The sequence below is a fragment of the Tasmannia lanceolata genome, unplaced genomic scaffold (assembly GCF_043159265.1).
Source record: "Tasmannia lanceolata isolate RefF3 unplaced genomic scaffold, GAP_Taslan_0.1 ptg000006l, whole genome shotgun sequence".
NCBI lineage: Eukaryota > Viridiplantae > Streptophyta > Magnoliopsida > Canellales > Winteraceae > Tasmannia > Tasmannia lanceolata.
The window spans coordinates 7,304,960-7,329,634 of record NW_027518683.1 but is presented as its reverse complement, the minus strand read 5'-3'; the positions used below and the strand labels follow the sequence as shown (position 1 = coordinate 7,329,634).

Here is a 24,675-nt window from a genome sequence, read left to right as displayed (position 1 = left end):
GATTCACTGCCTTTATTTTTGGCTCACACATACGGTTTTGAGAAACTGTAATAGAGATGGGGTTGAGGAGAGTTTGTTTCCAAATAGGAAACCACTTCCTATTATGCAATGCCTTACATTTGGATGCCAAGGAGATTTTGATTTGGATTTTCACATTTGCAGCCTTTTTGCATTGTGATTTGGATCCGGATCAAATTCTTGGATTTCCAATTCAGCGACTGACGGTGAAAAAAATCAGATTTCCAAATATGCTATGGAAATAAGTAATTGGAAATCCATAGATCTGGCAATTTTCTTCACCCTCTTTGCTCCTTGTTATCGTCAAATTCCTACCTCTAGATCCGACAGTTAATAGAGAACTATCACAAAAATCTATGAATTAACTGAGATCACAAACACTAGATTCCTTCATTGATTAAACAAGAATCTAATGAATACATTTGAGATTCAAAGCAAATGAATGAGTAATAACAAGGAGAAAACTAATTAGAGTACATATCTTCTGGTGATCAAATTTCGGATTGTGTTCTCTCTTTTGATTCGTCCTTTTTAACTTTGGATAACTTTGCCTGTTTTTTTTTTTTCTGTTTTTGATCTGTTGAAGCCATTAGAATATTTTATTTTTCTATTTTTTGGAAATCGGAAGGATGGGATAAAAAGAAACAGTCAATGAAATTAAATTAAAATAAAATAAAATAAGAAAATAAAAGAAAACAGGTGAATGGGCCCAACAACAAAAAAATATGGGTCTGTTTAGGGATGCGGTTTGTGAGATATTGAGAGGATCTTTCGGAGGCTGACCAAGCAAGAGGGAGAGAATTTGGCAATTAAAATGATATCTGCACAAGATGCAGCTTGTCTTTTCTTTGTGATTGGTTTGCAAGAGCTTTTTGGGAACTGTAATAACCCTTGACAACTCTTTAAATAATAAAAGACAAGATGAGTCGGTGCAATTATCAAAACATGCTTGTGCTGATATCATTTTCCATTAAAATTTGGAAAGTGATATATTCGCCCTTTTAAACTTTGGATAACTCTGCCTGTTTTTTTCACAGCCTCTCCCAAGCCAAGATAAAGAAGGAGGGTTGGCGTCCGGTTGGCAGCCGGCCGTAAACTTAGCCACTCTTTCAGAAGTTCTCTCACCAGGATTGTGTTCTCTCTTTGATTTACTTTCTCTCTCCCTCAACATGAGCTGGCAGATCTATTCATTCTATATCCAAACGGGCCCTAAATGACGTGGTCAAGACACCTGTAAAGCCGGAACAATGTGCAACCAAACTGATTGAGCGCGCCTTGGATCCATATAAAAGAAAAGAAATAGAGAAAGAGAGAGAGAGAGAGAGAGAGAGAGAGAGAGAGAGACGTGGGTAAGGGTCTTGTTGAATAAGGTTTTTTTAATGGCTAGAGAAAAAGGCTCAACTGATAGAAAACGTGCACATCTGGAGGTCTATGTAAATAGTAGCCAACGAAAGAAGACGATTATTTTTTTGTTTCTTCAAACCCAACCATTACAGGAACATAACGAGAATGTTGTTTGTGCCCAACATACATTATAAGCTTAGTTACATAACGGGGAAAAAAAACATAAGAAGAAGAAAAGAAAAGGAGCTAGATTGATTAACATCCGGCCGGAAGATACCAAACCGTTCGCTGCATCAGGTGTACAATGATCTGAACCATCCATCTAGTGTCCCCACCACTAATAACCCCCCCACTCCAATAATCTCACTAATCAGAACAATCCTGACCGTTGGATTGGCAACCAAGATACAACCATTTTCACATATAATGGACAAAAGTAGACATTTGAAATTGGAACATGGCCCATTTGTGAATCTCCCACAAGATGGAAAATATTTAATAAAAGAATAAATCAATAAAAAGAAATAAAAAATAGCCTTATTACATATTTACATTCTTATCAAGACCGGTTCAGTGCAAAACCAGGTGGGTCAGATCCCAACTCGGTGGGATTCTTACGGGAAAACCGGGACGAGAAATCCATGCATATTCCGTTTTCTTCTTGATTGACCCCATCGTCGAAATTGAGAGCGTAGCTGAAAGAATCATACTGAAACTGAGATTTTCGCTTCTTGTTGTGGTCGTTGTTGTCTTGATTGGCATTGTTTTTGTTTTTGTTGTTGTTGTTGTTAAACCTTCGTATGAAGGTTTTCCATTTGGGGCCTGCTAAAATCTCTGAAAATTGCTTCATACCCTTCATCTTTTTTATCCACCATGATTCTCTGGACTCTCCGTGTAGAAGGGATCGCGCTTCGGCATGGTGGGATTTACGACCGAAGCAGAAGAGATGGAAACAGCAACCAGTGGTTGTTGAGGTCTCTTTGTAATCTTCTTGACATAAATCTTCACCTTGTTCTTTTGAAGGGTAGTTTTTGTTTATGAAGGTGGGTTTATCTGCAAATGTGGCCATGAGAAGAAGAAGAAGAAGGGCTTGAATAGAGAAGATGATTGGGATTTGGGTGTTGCTGTGTTATGGGTTTTTAAAGAAAGGGAGGAAAGATCGAAGAAATCGTGTTGGAGTGAGAGAGAGAGTCAGAGAGAGGGTGGACACGGATTGCCGGCTTCTACGCGTTTTTTGTAGTTTAGTTGAATCGGGTTATCTTTGTTCTTACCTTTTGTTTTAAACTTTTAATTGACCCTTTTGATTTCGTGGTCGTTATCTTTGTTATAGATTAAATACTAAGGCCATGTTTGGATTGCAGTAATTTTCCGGAAAGGTTTGGAAAAGAAAAACTTTTCCGAAAAATCGGCAACACTTCTCATTCTTGCCTAAAGAATCGGGTGGAAACATAGTGATGAGAAATTTTAGAAATGGTTATTTATCGCTTCGAGGAATCCTATTTTTTAGTTGAAAAAGTAGGAGAAATTTTTGAAACGTACCTTAGCGGGTCATGTAGCCGAACATGATTATTGAGATTTTTTTGGCTTTCGTCATTCTCCACCCCTAAAAAGGAGGGAAATCCCTTAAAAGAATAGTTGCCGAACACACCCTTAGTTTTCCATTAGTTGATTAAAAACGAGGTCCTCAATTTCTAATTTCTTCTCTTTCTATCAATTCCATCTAAATTGTGGAGACAAAAAAATTCCTAAACAGGGGCTGATAGCTAACAAGGAACATTACTGTCTGTCAAGATCGATGGCGGGGATCAATTCTAGGATCCCTGTGGGATAATGTAAGTGCAATCAAGAACAATTATCTCGTAGAACAACACGAGGTGACTCATATGCTCTGAGGCCCATACAGAACGAGAAATACCATGCCTAAAAGATAAAGGACTACAAACATCAATTGTTCAACTTTCCTTGACTAAGCCCTAAATAAGTTTTAAGGAAAAAGATTTAGGAACATCTGATCAAGGTGTTGTCAATGACACTTTTGGCGGACTTGTGGTCACCTATCGGTCCAATTGATCCATTTAAGGCCCCGTTCGTTTGAGATTATTACAACCGATTGTCAGCCCCAAACCTATTATTGGGCTCAAAATGAGCCCAATAAACGAATAGGGCCTAAGTACATAGACTTGGGCATGGGAAGGGCCCTTATGCCCCTTATAGGACAATATTAATGGTCTTGATTTTACCTAAGGCCCTATTCATTTTAGATTTTGACAACAGACTGTTTAGTCCCAATCCGATTATTGGACTCAGAGGAGTCAAGAGAGTCAAATAATTACTTCATGTTTTCCACCCCAGGATATGATCCTAAACCATTCATTGGGAGATCAAAAATCAGGAGCTAGGATATAACACATAGGCCCCAGGTACATCTGGGCCCTCGGTATACTAGATGTGGGTGGCATAGCCTCATGGTTTGAATGGATAATCTAAACCGTTCATTTTCGCAGTTTAATTAATAGATAGGCCGTAAAATATGATCTAAACTCTTTGATTTGTAAAGTTTTCATCACACTGCCATTAAAAAGGGGCCCACAAATCGAACGGTTTGGATCAGTTTAACGGCATGGCCTATCTACAACGGGAACTAAAAATGGATGGATTTAGAACATCCATTCATGAGAGCCCAGCTGTACCCTTTGTGGTGCACTTCCACTATATGAAAAGAGTCATTGGAGTCATCCCAACCGTCCACAGTGTAAGATATTAAGCCCAAAGGAGAACTTGAACCCACTAAAACATCCTCAGTCATCAGAGCGGGCTGAAACGCACCTTTTAGGAGATGGGGAGTTGGGGACCGACCCACCCAAAGGGTTTCGGCTGTGGATTGGAGAAGAGGAGAAAACCTGTAAAACGTCTTGATTTGGGCTATTAAAATAGGTAATGTCTTAAAACTAAGGGTAGATTTGTCATTTTAATAGTATTGAGTCTATGGACCGCAAAAAGTAAGGCGGTTTATTTGGGAGATGTTGTGGCAATTATTTTGAAAAGGGATAATTACATTTACACCTCCTCTAGTTTATGACATATCCACTTCCACCCCTATAGTTTAAAAAGTGACAAATAAAGCGTATGGGCCCACATTATTTGGATGATCCAAAGCATTCATTTGATGGGTCCTAACATAGATAGGGTGTGCCCAAAAAATCAGCTCCATCGGATCATCCTAACCCTTCAATCTATTGTCGAACCTTCAGCTGAGGGAGCAAACCTTAAACAAATTGAAACTACAGGGGTGTATTTGTCACTTTTTAAACTATAGGGGTGGAAGTGGATGTGTCATAAACTAGAGGGGGTCCTGACATAGATAGGGTGTGCCCAAAAAATCAATTCCATCGGATCATCCTAACCCTTCAATCTATGGACGAACCTTCAGCTGAGGGGGCAAACCTTAAACAAATTGAAACTACAGGGTTGTATTTGTCACTTTTTAAACAATAGGGGCGGAAGTGGACGTGTCGGAAACTAGAGGGGGTGTAAATGTAATTATCCCTTTTGAAAAAGCATATAAAATTTTGAAGGACTAATTAGCATGGGCGCTGATATCTCCCCTCCCCCCACCCCCCACCCCCCCCCCCCCCCGCGACGGCTGGCTAACGTTAAACGTTAGGATACCTCACTCTCTCTCTCTCTCTCTCTCTCTCTCTCTCTCTCTCCACACACACAGCAGGAACAGTTGGTGGGCCCAACAGAAACCGTTGGTGGAATGGTGGGCCCATCTTTACACAACGTAGGCCCCGCCCATACCACTGTAGGATAATCCAAACCGTCCATTTGATGGGCCATAAACGTAAATAGGTTGCGTCCCAAAATATCATTTCCATAGGCAGATCCTAGCCCTCCGATCTAAATAGAAACATCTTATACAACCTCTATAGATTGTAGGGTTGTGATCATCCTATGGAAATGATTTTTGGGGCACAACCTATTTACATTGTGGCCCATCAAATGAATGGTTTGGATCATTCTATGGAGTTGGTCGTAAAGTAACATTAAGGCCCGTCCACAACATAGGACGATCCAAGCCGTCCATGGTTTGGATAATCCTATGGAGTTGGTCGTACACTCACATTAAGGCCCAATCGTAGGCCCCACCGATTTTTTTTCAAATTGAAGCGTGCCGTCCACAACATAGGATGATCCAAGCCGTCCATGGTTTGGACCCTCCTATGGTGTGGTTCGTACAGTAACATTAAGGCCCAATTTAGGCCCCATCCATATTTTTGAAAATGAAGTGTACCGTCCAGACCATAGGATGATCCAAGCCGTCCATTTGATGGGCCATAATGTAAATGGGTTGTGCCCCCAAAAGGGTTGGCCCATCAAATGAATGGTTTGGATGATCCTGTGGTTGTACAGTAACATTAAGGCCCATCCACAACATAGGATGATCCAAGCCGTCCATGGTTTGGATAATCCTATGGAGTTGGTCGTACACTAACATTAAGGCCCAATCGTAGGCCCCACAGATATTTTTCAAATTGAAGCGTACCGTCCACAACATAGGATGATCCAAGCCGTCCATGGTTTGGATCATCCTATGGTGTGGTTCGTACCAATTTAGGCCCCACCCATATTTTTGAAAATGAAGTGTACCGTTCAGACCATAGGATGATCCAAGCCGTCCATTTGATGGGCCACAATGTAAATAGGTTGTGCCCCAAAAATCATTTCCGTAGGATGATCACAACCCTACAATCTATAGAGGTTGCATAAGATGTAGTTTCTATTTAGATCGGGGGGCTAGGATCCGCCTATGGAAAAATATTTTGGGACGCAACCTATTTACGTTTATGGCCCATCAAATGGACGGTTTGGATTATCCTATGGTGTGGTATGGGCGGGGCCTACGTTGTTCAAAGATGGGCCCACCATTCCACCAACGGTTTCTGTTGGGCCCACCAACTGTTCATGTTGTGTGTGTGGAGAGAGAGAGAGAGAGAGACCGGTCAAATGGTGGGAATACGTTAGCCAGCCGGCGGGGGGGGGGGCGCATATCAGCGCCCATTAGCATATATTCTTCATGTAAGGACTTTTTGGCAAAAATCTCTTCATTCTTTGAATAAGAAAAATCAACCCTTCTAAGACCCAAGTCAAGGCGGCAAACGGGCCGGCACGGCATGGAAAAATCAGGCCCGCTGGCCCGGCGCGGAAGGGTTCACGGGCCATGCTGTACTGGGCCGATTTTCTCCAAGGCGAGGACGGCAACGCCGGCAGCCCGCCGTGCCGGGCCGGGCCGGCCCGTTCAATCACATTTTTCAACCAAAGGACTTAAATATCCAAAAAAAATAAAAAAATCTTGGATCCTAGCCCTACAATCTATAGTGGAACTGCATACTATGGAAACCTCTATAGATCTGAGGGTTCGGGTCATCCAATGAAAATGATTTTTGGGGTAAATATGCGGCCCATCAAATGGATGGCTTGGATCATCCTATGGGGTAAGCCTTATACTTTTTGAAAAATACTTTACTATACGGGCTTACGCCATATTACATGTATATCGTGTAAACTTATGAGTTTTAAAGGGGAAAGTGATATATATCTGTCCCTTTTTTAGTAATTATCTAATGGGAAAGTGATTATCTAATAATTATTTTAATCTAATGTGATAGGTTTACACTAACCCATCCATATCTTAACTTAGGTAGGTGTAGACACCAATGAACCAATATTATAATCACGATGGGTTCACCTGGTAATTTCACATTACCATTCTCTTCAATTCAATCTATTCATAGGCCCACAATTTCAACGTGGCAAACGTGCCGTGGGGCAACCAACTCAGAATGAATATCTTAATTTTGAATAAATTTTTCTTTGAGACCTCCCATCTTTATAAAACAGATTTAATAGGGTTGCTATAGGAAAATACTAATCACTTTTGGATAAAAAAAACTATGCAATAAACTTGTGCCATGTGTCAAAGGAATGAGAAACATAATTACTAAAATAACCTTGTAATAAAATTGTTGGAGGGGGTATTTTGGAGATTTTATGAAATAAAAAAGTTTTGGACGAGAATACCCCCAAACTAGCCGTTTGAAACACTTTTTGAGGGGTATTCTCGGATTTAATAAAAAAAACACATTTTTTAAAGGAGGCATCCGGGCTCGCGGGCCAGACCATGCCGGGCCCTGGCAAACGGGTCGGGCCACCCAACCAAGCCCGGCACGGCATGCATCACTGTAGCTATCCGTGCTGTGCCTCCCCGGGCCGTTGCCCACCTTGAGACACAAGGCATCACTTGCTTTACTAAGAAGACACTTTATGCCGAAAAGCAATATTATGTTAAAATCACAAGCATAGTAGGCCAAGGAGTCAGCAACTTGTTTGGCTTTTCTACACTATAATTCAATGACCAATATTGGCATTGCTTATCCGCAACAAATCGTTTTAGATTTCCAGGAAAGATTATTAGATTGGGAGTCAAACAATCCAAAACAACATGGCTGTAATTTTCAGTCCAACAATCAACTTTAGACTCAAAATTAATTCTCAAAATCCAAAACGAACTATGCTTTGGACTTTTCGATTTTTGGTTTTGTCTTCGAATCTCTCTCGTATAAAAACTAGCCACAGTGGCATATTATGAAAGCTGCAAATCCCAAACCACCAACCCGAGCCAAGCAAACCGATAAACCATGTAACCATCCAGCCCCATTTCAGGGTAGAAGGTCAAACATGATTAACCCATAAAACATTTGAAAAACTTTTGCAGGGCCAATCTCCCATGTACAATTAAATCGTCTTTGGTCTAGCCATTGCAACTCGGGTCGGTTTTTGGGAATTTGGGTTGACCTTTTACCATAAAATTGGGCCTGGTTTGTGTTGATTCTAACTCTCTTTTAACAAAAAGCTCAACCAGACCCAACCCAACCCAACCCAAGTTGCACCCGCATGTGTCGGAGAAAGCTCCTTTGCATGCCATAGAAAAAGATGTAACAGCGCTGCCCTCCTAGACCATCTCTCCAAACTACATTTATATCATTACTAATAACAATGATCATGATATTTAATTAAGAGGAGTTATAAATCAAACCCCATATATCTTAAATAGACCCCTTTTAATGTAAAACATTAGGGCGTGTGAGTTGTACACTTGTACGGTATTTAACAGCATAGCATATGACAACTTTATTCAATGCCCTAACGTTTTATGTTAAAAAGGGGTCGATGTAAGATAGATGGGGTCGATTTATTACTGCCCTTAATTAAATGTAAATAGAGGATTAACGATAAGTATCATTATACCTCTTTAACAAACGAAAATGGAGTCTTCTTAAGCTTCACTCTTTAGAACTTATTATGAGAAGCCCACCTGATAAAGTCTAATAATTATCTCATCAACCCACCACATTTGGAAGCTGTTTCTTACTATCTTTTCGGTTCTCATTTTGTTTATTTTAATTAACTGATTTTTGTTATGAACACCCCCAAATTTATCCCAATCACTCGTCACTATCCGCGAAGAAACTGCGTCTTGAGAACTAGAATAGAAGAAGACAGGCCCACCGCCTCAACTGAAAAAGAGTGATTCGAGGATAAGCTTTTTTTTGTATGAGTATTGGATTCGAGGATAAGCTTCTTAAGTTCTTATTACAACTAAGAACTTAGGTTACTTTTATAATTTCCCATTACTGACGGGATATTCGGTAAGACTTTATTCGCTTTCTCAAGGAACCATGGCTAAATTTATCCCGAGATGAGAAAACAGCAATTTCTTCAAAGGAAACGATATATCGCGAGATCTTGTAATTTACGTATGAGAAATTAATCAAATTATGGCATCAGCTGGAAAAGCACGTCTAAATTGGAAGCCAAGTTTTATATTCGTCCCCTTTCCTTCTTTGGGCAGGCCCCTCTAGTGTATTCGTGACTCATTTTTTACACTACAAGGGGGTGGCCCGGAGAAGAAAAGGGGGAGAATATATCATTTCCCTGAAGCAAAATTCACTGTTCTAAATTGCGGACCCCACAATGGATTTTATTAGCCTAAAAACGATGTGAAGATCTATGGACTTTCCAATAGTATGTGGGCCAGTTCTAGCAAAAGTACATGTAGGACCATCCTTGATTCCTTTCTGTGGTCCACATTTCTATTGATTGGTTATGAATCTTCAATACACAGTCTTTAGATGTTCCAATCACAATCCTCAGAATTATACATTGGAAACACTATTTATACCTCGGAACCACTACATAGTGGTAAATAGTAGTTCCGAGGTGTAAATAGTGGTTCTCATAGTATAATTAGTGTTTCTGAGTGTTTAAACCACTATGTATATACTCACTCTCACTTTTTATAGTGGTTTTCATTGTAATTGTGGTTCACAGGAATCTTGAAACCACAATTAGTGCTTGGAAGGATTTAATTGTTGTTCCTTTCATTTACATGTGGTTCTAAGCGTTTAAACCAATGTTTATAAATTCATGACAACTTTGAGACCCAATGAAATACTATTAAAATGTATGAACCAATATTATACCCCGGAACCAATATTTATACCCCGGAACCACTATTTATACCTCGGAACCACTACTAAGTGGTAAATAGTGGTTCTTAGGTATAATTAGTGGTTCTAAGTGTTTAAAACTCTATAAATACACTCATTCTGACTTTTTTTTAGTGATTTTGAGTGTATAAATTTTTCAATCTCACAATTTAAACTCTCGAAACAAGTATCAGGCTATCTAAACTATCAACCGCCATAAGATCTGAGTGTTTAGACAAATATTTAACCCATTACTCATAAATTTATTGTAACTTTGACACCCAATGAAATACCAGTAGAATGCGTGAACCTTTATTTATACCTCAGAACCACTATTTATAACTCGGAACCACTATATAGTGGTAAATAGTGGTTTCTAGGTATAATTAGTGGTTCTGAATGTTTAATCCCCTATTTATACACTGATTCTCACTTTTTATAGTGGTTTTGGCTGCATAACCTTTTATTCTCACTATTTATACTCTCGGAACCACTATATAGTGGCTCAGAGGTCTACATGGTGGTTATGATGGTATAATAACCTAAGTGTTTACATAGTAGTTCTGATCTTCTACATAGAGTCCTCATTGTATTTCCACATTCGGAACTACTATTCAAACCATTGGAACCACTACTTAGTGGTTGAGAGGACTAAATACTTGTTCCAACATATCAACAGTGGTTCCGAGAATAAAATATTGCTTCTACACATTTAAATAGTGGTTCTAATTGTACAGACATTAGTTTCATCCAGGTTTAGTCTAAATAGAAACATAGAAGGCAATAGAGAGATAGAGAGTCCATATAAAAGCAAGCATATTCATGTAATTGAACACAATTTCAATTACTGGAGTATATGTGTTTACACCATATAAAAACTCTTTCTCATGAAAAAATAATAGGTATTCCCTACCACCAAGTCAAGAGCCAAGCGTATTTATGTAATTGTACACAATTTCTAGAAGAGCAGTGATAAATTCACCTCATATTTTTCAAAATGGACTATACAGCCCACACCATAAGATGATCCAAACCGCCTAATTGATAGGCCACAACATAAATAGGTTCCGCCTCAAAAATTATTTCCATAGATGATCTCAACCGTCCAATCTATAAAAGTTTCCATAATCCGAGTTCCTCTTTAGATCGGATGGTTAGAATCATCCTATGTAAAATGATTTTTGGGGCACAATCTATTTACGTTGTGGCTCATCAATTGGGCGGTTTAGATCATCCCATGGTATGGGCTGTTTAGTCAATTTTGAAAAATTTGGGCTTAATTCATCCTAGAAGGAGCTGTACAATGGAGTTTTACCAAAGGCAATGAACTTTCAACACTTGCGTGGGGAAGAAGAAGCTAACAAATGTGAATAGAGTTTGTGAAATGCATTCGGATCTATTTCTCAAAACGGTGGAGGGAAAAGCAACTCAAAGGGCATTTTTTGTCTTAAAACATGCCCTTGATGCATTTCACCCCTTTTTGAGAATTTAGCCAACTCAGCCTTTTTTTGAGATTTTCATTTAAAAATCATATATATATTTTTAGAATTTTCCCAAAAAAAAAAATACAAAAATAGCTGGCATATGTAAAATGACAAAGCTACCCCTGACATTCTTCTAAGCGAACGAAACCGCTCAACGCAAAATCCGCGTACTTATCCTCCATTTGTATAAAATCCCTCCATCTGTCCTCTCTCCGAACTAAATATCTTCGTTCCATTCCATTTTTCTCCTCCTTGAGAAGAGAAACAAAACACAAAACTTATAAATAAAAAGGGTCTGATTCTTCTTTTTCGCCCCTTTTTCTCTATGGAAGACGATCGCCACCGTGATTCCTCTCTGAAACAGAAGCTCAAATCGTCCATCTGTCTTTACTGGTGCTTTCGCAGCAGCCCGCGGGAGGAGTCCGTAGAGACGGATGAACGGCCGAGATTGATCCGGAGCTCCTCGTGGATCAGATCCAAGGTTCATGAAATTCCCGATCTGAAGGAGAAATATCGGAACATGATATCTCGGATGGGAATGAGTCGGAGGCATTCCAGTGATTTTAGGTACGATCCTCTCAGTTACTCTCTCAATTTCGACGAAGGAGAGGATGAGTCGCAGGTCGATGATTTCCGGTACCGGAATTTCTCGGCGAGGCTCAGCGCTTCTTCTCGGCAGGACCCCTCGCCGCCGGTTGTTTCTCGGGAGATCACTTGTAGTTAGTTAGCGTTTCTATGCTCTATTGCTCTCTCTCTCACTCTCTCTCTCTCTCTCTCTGTTGTATATATTATTTGTGATGAATGCATGAGAATTTTGAGATTCGAAATCCAGATAGTCTTCTGTGTCTCCCGTACGATTTAGTCTTCTGAGTTCTGATTACGGTTGTGCTAACATGCGCTTGTAGTTTTGTCTGCATGCCAGCTGTTCTAATTATTCTGCTTGGCGATGTCCTAGGATGAGCTTATCCCTTCCTGATTTGGAATCACGAATCGCCCGGCACTGCCGCGCTAGCGTTTGCCGCATAATTATCTAACATACGCATCTTCTTCGGTGCATGTTAGCTTTTCGATGTTTCATTATAAAAGATAAGGCGGTGCTATTGTCAGTCGCGCCCGTGAATTGAAACCGTCATTATTACTCTTTCACGGTATGACGACATATTTCGAGTAGGACCCACATAACTGCGGGACCCCCATTCGTTTAGGTCATGGACTGCTCTGGTGTTGTGCGTTGTTCGTTATAGCATTCTGAGTATGTACTCAGGTGCTTGATTTTCTTCCGGATGCTGGCCTACCTTTTATTAATTAAATAATACCAATGATGGAAATGATTTTTACATCCAATCAAGATTTAAATTTCAGTTTCGGTAACCGTTTCGGCCCTCATTGAAACCGAAATTTATGCCGAAATTGGGTACACGATCAAAAATAATATATTATTTCATACCAAATTTTGGTAAAAATGCTATATAATTAAAATTTTCGAGACTCTCGGGATGAATTTCAGAAGAAATTTCAAAAAACCGAAATTTCGGATGAAATTGGGTTTAGGCAATTTCGATTCCGGTCTTTCCGGATTTCGGTCGAAATTTAAAACCTTGCATCCAATTAGGCATTTGCCTACCATGTCATTTATATGATTTTCTTTTATTTTCAAAACAATATTAACTGCCACTGGGACTGAACTAATTTGACATCTCAGCCGATACAATCTAAAAAAATATCAGCCAAAAATTTGCAATAAACCTCAGATATCCGCTGATATATCAAAATCAGGCGTTTGAAATCTTGAATTTGTCTAATTTTAAGTGTGGCAATACCAATTTGCCAGAAATAACTTTGTTCTCATGGTCTGTATCCCTATTCTCATGATAGGGTTAGTATTTTGTATGCTGATTGTAATATCTTTCACATTCTAATAATCTGGTAGGGGTCCTCACTAAACCCCAGCTTACCTATCAAAAATAAAATAAAATCACCGGTACTAAACATTTGAAGATTGTCACCCGCAAAACTAGGGCTGCAACTCGGGTCGGGCGGGTCGGGTTTTGGAGAACCCAATCCTATCCGAGAAATATCTCAGGTCGGGTCGGGTCGGGTTTTTTTTCGGAAAACCCACGATTCCCAAACCCAGCCCCTACCCATGATAAATCTCGGGTCGGGTCGGATTTTTTCACGTTGACTCAATATTTTAAGGAAAATTCTTGTTTGGCAAGGCAACATAGAAGTAGAAATTACACTCACAGTACACTTGAATCAAACAATGATGTAATTACACTCACATTACACTTGAATCAAACAATGCTGTAATCAAACAATGTTGTAATTACAATCAAACAATGCTGAATCAAACACTTGAATCAACTCAACTCATAGAAGCAGAAATTACACTCACATACAATAACAGTGGGTGCGTGGGTTTTCACTTTTAACTTTTAACTAACAATAGAAAAAAATGTACATACTATAACTTATGTAACTCGGGTCGGGCCCCTTCAAACCCGGCTCAACCCGAGATTCATGCGGGCTTTTGAATGCTCAACCCGGCTCGACCCGAAACCCATGAAACCTGAACCCAACTCAAGCTATTTTCGGGTCATGTCGATACGGGTCGGGTAAAACGATACGGGTCGGGTAAAACCCGGCTCGAGTTGCAGCCCTACGCAAAACATAAAAAGCGATGAAGTTGGGTAGTAGTAGCCTTTAGATGTCTCTAACCTTTGGTCGTAGATCGATGAGATTCATTGCACAAAGAAAACAAAACATTACATCAGTCATTTAAGCACTTTAGTTTTTGACAAGACGGCGCTTAGATCAGCTCTAGTGTCTCATTCTACCCAAAAAAAACAGTAGAAACTTATTCTTGAATCTTTGGAAGCATCATGATCATTCCAATTTCCATATCTGAGAAGGTTGCTATGTGGATAGACGACCTGATCCTGGTTTAGGTGGACCCTTGTATGTCACATGGCATTCGCGATTGGTGAATAACACCCGTTGATCTCGATTTAATGCGATCACGGCATATGGAAGTAGGTAAGAGAAAGACCCATTTAAAAAACTAGCCACCTAAAAAATGAAAAAAAATAAAATAACAAGGGTTCCATTAAAAAGTAGTAGTAATTAAAGTCATCCTTAATGGAAGCTCACGAGTCGTTATCCGTCTATTTTAATACAAGTGGGGGTGTGACACAGCTGTATAATATGGTCACGGGATTCATCTTTGCTATGTTAATGGTAAATAATTTAATAAATAAATAAACCATGGCCTCAATCTAGGATTACCTATTAAAAAATGACAACAACGACATGGGTTACCACCATGGTTTGAAATTTCGTTTTCGGCATAAATTTCGAAACCAAAATTTCAGCCGAAATCCTGAAATTTCGGCCGAAATGTCGACTTTTGGTGCCGAAATTACCGGCTGAAATTTGGGAAAGGAATAAAAAGTTAATATTTCTCTACAAATTTCACCGAAATAAATTTGGTCCGTTTCACCAATTTTGGTTTCGGAACGTTTTGGTTTCAGATTTCGGACGAAATTGAAAACCATGGACTATTGGCTGTTCTCTACAGGGTAGGAAGCATTGGACACTCTATTCTAGGGATTGGCTATCTAATTCTGATAATTTTCTCTTGACTAAGCCCCCCTGAGATTGACTACCCTGCTTGTATAGTATTTCGTACGGATTGGCTGGCCTTGTTCTTGACTTGAACGGCATATAGTAAGCATATCTTAAGATAAAATAACCCCAACTAGATATCCTATGGGGAATAGCACCGTTATGATTTAACCATCAATATTGGGTCCCACAATTGTTGATCTGATCGACTATAATTTGGTAATTAATCAACATGGTCCTAACCTATGATAGCGGAAATGGCAAAAAAGATAAAAGAAAGCATATCACATTCTCTTTCTTAGGTAAACGCCTTTATTCCACCAGAAGAAGAAGGAAGAAGTCTTGAATCGAATAGAAAAGTAGTACTTTCAATGTAGGTGACAACAAACCATACATATATGACAACAGTTAGATACTACAACAGCCCTGAAATTGGCCAAAGTCGGATAAAGTCACTCTCAATTTTTAGGTCATAAAGGTACATCTATCTTGATGACATCCTATGCATGTGATAAAGGATTACAAAAACAAGCGATTTAACTTTACTGTGTCGAACCTGAACGAGACTTGATGGATCAAAGGTCTAGGGTCATCAGATCTTAAGGTTGCCCCCTCAAGGTCAGCCGATTTGATCACGTAAACATTGCAGGAGTGATGCCCATACACTTTTTGGAAGGTAGAGCATAAAAGAGACTCTCTTCTTGGCATCTTCCTTTTTAGAAAATGACACAAGCGAACATACACTGTGGTGTTAGTAATATATTCAATTTCTGGGTGCAACAACCACCGGCCTACCATAAAATGAAAAAAAAAAACAATTTATATCAATGTGATAATGGAAGGTTCAAAAATAGAAGAAAAGTGTTGCACAGTCTAAACCACCCTAAACAAAAGAAAAAGAGAGCTACCAGGAAGACGGGATTCCGTTTCGATAAAAAAAAAAAAAATGCCACGCCGAGATTCAGTTCGGCGTTGGTCATTAAAAATTAATTAAAACACATTTTGAACGAACAATGTTGGCAGGTAGCGCTTGACATTTTCTTGTAGATGTAAATTTATTTTATGTATTAAATTTTATTCCTAGCAAGAACATGTGTTCGTACGATGCGTTTATTATATTAATGTAGAATGAATTATAAAAAAATTGAACAATTTCTAGAAATTTGACGATTCACGTTGGTTTGCCACTGCTCCTTCACTGACTCTACTTCTAGTTCAAAATCTCCTTAAATCGACATATAGCTAGGAGATGATAATTCGGGGTTCCACCGCTCTGAGGCGGAACGTTGAAAATAGATGGGAACTACTAATTGGGTGCCGAACTGTGTGCCACCATGCAAGTTGGTAATCCACTAGTTTTAATGAATTATCGTGAACCCGAGCAACATACTAATTCACAATAGATTGCCACTGAGTGAAACAAGTAACTTACTCTAATATGTTTAATTAGTTATTCATTGATAAGTACGAGAAATTATATGATGATAGGCCATATAAACACCTAAAGGTGGTACGATAGAAGTACCGCCATTGATATTTGACCCAACAGCAGCTCCTCAAAAAGTAAGATGTTGTTGGATCAAATATCAAGGGTGGGATGATGAGTACATGTTCATAAGGTCATTCATGATATAATTTCTCGATAAGTACATATTTTAGTAAATCCAATAGGCACAAATCATTCTGATCAGGCACAAAATAGTATAAACAAATTGCCTACATCGACAAGTGAGATCACAATCTTCCATTATGAGAAAGAAAAAAACAAGGATTACAAAGGGATTAACCCGAAACCCATGTATCATAATTCTTTCCCTCCTCTTTTCAACTAAGACCATACACAAAATAAACCGTGAGAAGAAAAAAACTGACAATTTCTCAGAAGAGAAAACCAAGAAATCCTCTTTCCCGCTTTTAGAAGCCGTGCTCTGCTCGTTTTGGATTTAGAGAACCAAATTTGAACCCAGAAACTGATTTTGGACTCAAAATTGATTAAACACAATTTTGAGTGCTGTAATCAGTTTTGGACTCAAAATCGATTCCACAACATATACAATGTGATAGTTACTTGGCCAATTTGCTTGGCGTTGAGTCTAGAGTCTTATATATGATTGTTTGCTAACATCCCATGTCAGCGAGAGGGTCTTATCCAAACTTAGGCAACCTCAAGGAACTTTAATAAAATCATTAGGTCTTACAATAAGCCTCAAAATCTTGTCGATGATACCCCTCTTAAGGAAAAATTACTTTGAAAGCATTTTTTACCTCACAAATATCATCTTTGAATTGTTCATCCATCATTATTTAACCACCTCAGTTATCTTTTTAACTAACTTTATCCTAATCATTATCAATATACCATTGATAACCATGAATTCATTTACTTTGTTATAAATTAGCTCAACACAGACTCTTCACTCCCTAATTCTATTGCCTTGCTAGCCGACTTTACTTTTTTAAAGTAAAGGAGTGCGCATAGACTCTCAAAGAGTCAAAGTATATAGCAGGGAGGAAATATCAATGGATGGGAATGCACTAACCCAGTTGGAACACACCAAAATCAATCCGTAGGGTGGTCACCTTATCATGCCGATAGTGATATTATGGCCCTATTTGTTTTGGATTCTAAGAACCGATTATGAGTCCAAAACTGAGTCCAATGACAGCTGATTTTGGTAATAAACAAAATTCCAATTAATGTAGTGATTTGAGTTAAGGAACTTTGTTCAAGGGGGCTTTTTATTATTTTTTCTTTCCAAATTCCCATCTTTTATGAAATGACAATTTTCCAAGTAAGTTTTGCCCTCTCTCTCTCTCTCTCTCTCTCTCTCTCTCACACACACACACACACACACACACACACATATTGTAGAAAGTTGAAGTTTTCTGGAAAAAAAAACCTAACCAACGTGGATAAGGATGCCATGGAAGGAGAACTAAAAGCGACCACGACTACAACATCTAACCTTAAGAACCAAATGCAGGTTGACTTAATTTGCTCGTCTGTACTCTACTAGAACTAACCTTAAGTACCAAAAATAGACCATGATATCTTAGCAAAAAGGGACAATGACTCGTTTGCGTGAGAGAGAAAGACCATTCATTGGAAAGTTCTCTTGTTTTTTTTTTGGTAGCTCCAGTGGGATTCAACCTACGGCCTTAGGGTCGATGTACAAAGCCTCCCCCAGTTCAGGCTGTTCTGCCATAGGCCCAACCGTCATGGACAAATTCTAAGTGTCCCTACACGATTTGTTGAAGGTGGTGATATAATAAGGTTGTTCATTGACATTGGAAGCAATGACATCACAATGTCATGGCCTGGTATGGGAGTATATTGGTCATCTACCATATGTGGGACCGCTTTTTCAGTTGGAGCTTCCAATGAAGTCGGCATGTTGACCGAAAAACTCAATCAAAACTCCTTCAATCACAACTCCATTGAATCTCGCTATGATCTGTCAACCTACTCAACCGCGTAAACCGAGTACTTGACCGCGTTATGTTGAGTCCACTAGGATTTTCTTTGGCCGCATTTTGACCATCATACACATTTGAAACTGGTAATGTCACACGCTACTCTACCAGAATGCCTACACCATCGCTTCGCTTGTGATTGTTTCTATCTCATATAGTGTTTTATGGTTTATATATGTACCCAACTTGATCAGAGAAACTCCTCTTCCATGGTCTCTATAAGTGCATGTACCCATCATGACCAAAGAATCTTATCTTACGAGGATCCCAAGGACCCAACACTAAAAATAGTGGTAAGTTTCTGCAATAGTAAATAGGGATTCTTTAGTAATTTTACATTATATAGAGTATTTTTATTATTTTATAAGATAGGGGCACTTTGGTCATTTTATGGGATATGGGTATTTTCTTCATTTTCCACAAGATTTAGATATTTTTTGTTATTTTCCATGAGATATGGGTACTTCATCATTTTTCATGAGATTCTCATTATGTTGTCTGTCGTTTTTCATAATTAAGATGGAGGTTTTTCTACTCATTTTCAATTAGACATGAGTGCTTTGATTACTTTTCATAGTATGGATTTGGATATTTTAATCATTTTTTCAAGAAATACGTACATTTCTATTATTTTCATTAGATAAGGGTATTTTGGTCATTCTCTGAGATAGGATGTTTTGATAATTGTTATTACATATATGTAATTCAGTCATTTTCCCGAGGTACGAGCATTTTAGTCATTTTATGAGATAGCTGTTTTTGGCATTCTTAATAAGATAGGGACACTAATGTCATTTTTAATAAGGTGAGGGTGTTGTATGGTTTTTCACGAGTGAAGGGGTACTTTGGTCTAAGGTTTTAAATTTCCGTTTAGGTACCTATTTCGGACCCCACTGAGATTTCTGCGGAATCCGAAATTTGGGACCAAAATTCTGAAATTTCGGCCGAACTTTTGTAACATTTATTTATTTTTTTTTAAAAAATGCCATTTTCTCGAAATTTGGAACCGAAATTTCGTATTTCACGAAATATCTAATTTCGGGAAATTTCGGTTTCGGTCCCAAGCATGCTTTGGTCACGTTCAATGAGAGAGAGAGAGAGAGAGAGGGGGAGAGAGAGAGCTGAAGTAAGTGAAATTATCTGTCCCCTTATTTAATTTTCAACTACTATGTTAAAAAGGGTTAGTCAGATCACCTCATTTAGGGTAAATTTCGGGAGAGATGCAGAGGTAATTACCCCATCCGAGAGGTAAATATGGGAGAATACTCCCACTGGAACACCATTTCCGGGCAGGGATAAACAAATCTTTTGCCCCAAATTTACCCCTCACTGGGAACAGAATAATGCTATCCCACCCGTCACCCGTCAACTACATTTATGTGCTTAGTTCGCCACTCTTTGACCCTATTGATGGCATAAACCCGGTCAATGCGTCACAGTGTGTCCACACATTGTTGACAACTTGACATAATGTGATGGCATTCCTCTGTTTTGAATATAAAAGGAGAGTTTCGTATCAGCAGCCGAATAGTTAATTAGCAACCAAACGAGTGTTAGATTATGGTTAGAGTTATGAGATTTTCTATTCACTTGAACCCACAGTCAAGGTCTACAACATGGGAAATAATATATTCGCCCTTTTTTTTTTTTAATTTAACTTGGTAAGCCCCCTCTAGAGGAAAAGAGTAGTCATATAATACACTAGAGGGGGCTTTCCCAGGTTGAAAAAAAGGGGGGAGAATATGTCACTTCCCTCCAGCATATGTCGACATGTAGTCCTTCTTATGGGCGCCCATTGTTTCTTATATATGTTGAATAAATTATATTGCTTACTAGAATTTCCATACTCCATTTGACCAGCGAATTCGTAACAAATGAGCAAGTTCTAGAACAGTCTTGTGTCAGCTTGAAGGTAATCAGCTACTTCCTGTAACTGCTCTTCATCACTGGTCAAAATGGTCTAAGAGAGAGCTAAGTTTTTATCTAGACGATCTACGGCAATCAAGGTCACATATGGACGTGTTGAGCTTCCACACAAAAGCAAAAGATCCCATATTGGAAAAGTGAAAGATGTGGAAGGGTTTATAAGGACTTGGGCACCCTCTCCTTACCGGTTAGCTTTTTAGGGTGAGTTCTACTGAGGACCCAACAACTGATATAAGAGGCGTTACGTGGTAACCCTGGTGCATCTTCCATCCTAGGTTTTACTTGGGTCCCAACTGGATGGCTCCGAGTGAAATCTAGATCTTTAGCCAATGCCAAAATAAAAAACAAATGTCCAATTTAAGTGCCTTTCTGAATATCATCATAGCTTAATTGAATAATTATATGGTAACCGAGTTGGGGGACCGAGGGTGGAACCAACACAAATAGCCTCTTAACACATTAGCAATCTTTTCCTTGATTTTTGGCTTCTTTCCAATGAAAATGGCAAAACTACGCCACACATGTCATGTGGCATGTGGGGATTTGTTAGGTTACACTCTCGCTCCACTCTCGGGTTCCATAGCAGCACTCTAACTTATTTGTATATAATCTTATGTGCAAATTATGTTATAAATAGTTTTATATTACTCGCTCACTAATTTCTAAGGTAGATTTAATGTTTCACTAACAAATAAGATTATTTTAAAATACCCTTATTTGCAAACATGTCGCTTTTGGCAGTATCCAAACTCCAAAGAGGCTCCAAGTTGGGGCTGTGCCTCTAGCTCAAATGGTGGACGCTTTCTTGAGGTCTCAGTGTTTTTGGTCTTTGGTGATAAGGGCTTGAACATAGATCCCTCTCTTAAATCTGAATAGTTGAATATTATACAAGGAAAATGAAATTGACGCAGTCTTATTTTAAAAATGACACTCTGTACTTCATTAAAGACTTTAGGCCATGTTTGGATACCCACAAGATTTAGATTTGGATTTCTCACATTTGCAGTTGAGATTTGGAAATGGATCAAATCCGTAGATTTCCAAAATCGGCTACAACAGTGAAAAAAAATATTCGATTTTCAAATTTGTTATGCAAGACATTATTTGGAAATCAATATTTGTGGCAATTACCTTCACCCTCGCTGCTGCTGCAGCCACATGCCCCCCCCCCCCCCCCCCCCCCCCTCTCTCTCTCTCTCTCTACATGAGCATGAGGATGATTGATGTATTTTATATCCAAAACTCAAATCCAAATCCAAATACAAAACATGAGGCATCCAAACGTAGCCTTAATGATTTGCTGTCACTTGTTTTAGGAACTGGAACAACCTATAACATAACTATAAAAGTGTAAAATAAAGAGAAGAGAGCTATTAACGAGGACTATCATTTTAGGTTTCGTTAAGCGATTAATTGTTCACGTGTTCACATTATGATATATTTCCACCTCCTTTTTCCCACCGTTTTCCACCCCTCTTGTCTAGGGGTGTGCATTAATCGGTTTAAACCGAAATAACCGACCGAACCGAATTAGATCTGTTATTTCGGTTCGGTTAAAAAACATATCGGTTCAGTTTCGGTTTCATATCTTCCCAAATTTCGGTTATCGGTTTCGGTTTCGGTTTCCATCAAATTTTTTTTCGGTTAACCGAATAACCGAACAACGGGTTAGATGAAAACCCTTACTTTCATGAGTAAAAATGTAAAATAAGTGAAAGGACAATAAAATAAGTGAAAGGGGTGTCCTGAGTAATAAAAACAAAAAATGGGTGAATGAGTTAAACCTAAACGCTAAAACTTGGGTTTTCTTTTCTATTCACTTCATCTCACAAAACAGAAAGCTAGGGTTTTCTTCTCTCATCTCTGCCGTTTCTCTCTCTCGAGTCTCGCCTCCGCAGCTTTGCCTCCCAACTTCGGCCATCTCTTCTCTCCAGTTATTCACCACTTTGCTTCCTAGTTCCTTCCCACCAACATCATCCCTAACTTCATCAGCCACCTCAATCACCCTCGTGCGCCTCTATATCTTACCCCAACAACTTGTGCGCCTCTGTATCTTCTTCCTTCCTTGAACGACAGAGAGGGAAAGGTGAATTCAGTTCCTTCTTGTTTTTTTAATGGTATATATAATTTTAGATCTCATGAAACCCAACCCTATTTCTATAGATCTCATGAAATCCAACCCTATTTCTGTAGATCTCATGAAATCCAACCCTATTTCTATAGCAGTTGAACAAAAAAATGGTTATTTGAAGATATTTATTGAGAAATCTCTCTTGTTATATTAAAATCTGTTATTCTCTTTTAGGCCCTGCTTGGATTGCATGATTTTTTTGGAAAAGTTTGTATCTATAATTTTGGATTACATGAAACCTTAACCCTATTTCCCTAACCTGAAAGAATGCCTGATACCTTTATGACAAAGTCACTTTTCAGTTTTTACCGAACTAACCGGAAAAACCGAAATATTTATTCGGTTTCGGTTATTTCGGTTGGAAGCAATTCGGTTTCGGTTTCGGTTCCCATTATTAACTAACCGAATTACGGTCGGTTATTTCGGTTCGGTCTATTCGGTTCGGTTAAAACCGAATGGACACCCCTACTCTTGTCCATCTGTTCTTACGAATATCATTCTATATAGACCAAGTTAAAGGACTAAAATCATCAATTGGCGGAACCCTTGTTGAGGGCTTGATGGATCAAGGGCCTAGGATCATTTGATCATGTTACTTGGCCCGCGGCCATTGCATTTGAATCAACGAGTCTGACATTATACACAAGGCAAAAGTACGGAACATTGTGGAAAAAAATTCTAAGATCTAGAAGGTTTTCAATTTTACTTAAAAACAAGGAAAATTTTGAACTTTGGAAAGTTTTTTCATGAAAAATAAATTTACCAAAGCTGGAAAATTCATTTTCTAGATTTTGATTTGGAATTCTCACATTTGCAGCCCTTTATGCGTTGACATTTGGATCCTGATCAAATCCTTGAATTTCCAATTCAACGAGTGACAGTGAAAAAAATCGATTTCCAAATAAGCTGCGCAAAATAAGAAATTGGAAATCCACAGATGTGGCAGTTTCCTTCACCCTCTTGGCTACCTCTCTCCTGCAGCAGGAATTACTCCCTTCCCTCTCTGCCTCCCTCAACATGAGCTGCGAAATCTATTCATTTTGTACTGAAAACTCAATTCCAAATCCAAAATCTGAGGTATCCAAACTGGCCCTGAGATTTTTTCCAAAACCAAATAGTCCCCCCCTACTTTGTATTTTTTATCATCACATCCTTGCAAAAAGAAGGCAAAGAAATAAAATGACCGGAAGAAAGATAGAAAAAGATGCAACAACAAAAGGAGCTTTTATATGTTGTGTGAGTAAAGCCGGATTTTCATAAAGCACTGTGGGGGCCACTTCATAGGATGATCTAAACCGTTCATCTGTTGGGCCACAACTTAATTAGGCTGTCCCTAACCCTCCAATTTATAGAGGCTTCTGTAATGTGAATTCCAGAGGTTTTATTTGAAAATGATTGATGGGGTTACACCACAACCTGTAAATAAACGGTTTGGGTCATCCTTTGAAGTGGGCCCCCCAATTTACTTTTTGAAAAAGACCGCACTTCACGCGCGCACACCATATAAAATCTCGAACCACAGACCCGTTTACTTTTTGCCGGTTGTGGAGGGTGCATGGAACAACTAAATCAGTGAGATTTCAGTAGTTCTGCAAAATAATTACCTTTTTTTTTTCACCCCACAAAAGAAAGTCTCCTTTAGAAAGACAGTTTACATTTACAGTTACCACCCATTAAAGGCGCCTCTCCAGCATGAAACCCGAGATAATTTTCGCTTTTTGAAAGACAAACGTAACTATCGATAATAACAGTAAAAGGACATTTGTTCTTAAAAAAGCAACGATATCTTAAGAGATTGATGTGTGGTGGGTCCCAAATTCTATAATATCTCTATACACAAATAACCACCGGACTAACAATCAACAAACATATTTTGGATCTCACGATAGACATTCATGGAAAATCAGGACCGTTGATCTTGAAGAACATTATCAGGCAATCAGATTGATTACCTTTCCATGCAGAACGGACTTCCCTTGTGTAAGATAGAAGACTCTGAAAAATCTACACTTGATATTTTCTTAGCAAAAACCCTAAACTAAAGCTTGATGGATCAATGGCTTAGATCATCCCATAATGGGGTTCTCAACATAGATGAATCAGATTCAATCACGTTGACAGGTCA

The 24,675-nt window shown here is 38.8% G+C and overlaps 1 protein-coding gene across 1 annotated transcript; it reads left to right on the top strand.

Moving 5' to 3' along the window:
* The first annotated feature begins 11,720 nt into the window (after window positions 1–11,720).
* On the top strand, window positions 11,721–12,119 carry LOC143878161 (uncharacterized). Its single transcript, XM_077380466.1, has one exon. The coding sequence runs from the start codon at window positions 11,721–11,723 to the stop codon at window positions 12,117–12,119; it is 399 nt and encodes a 132-aa protein (XP_077236581.1).
* Window positions 12,120–24,675: the final 12,556 nt, after the last annotated feature.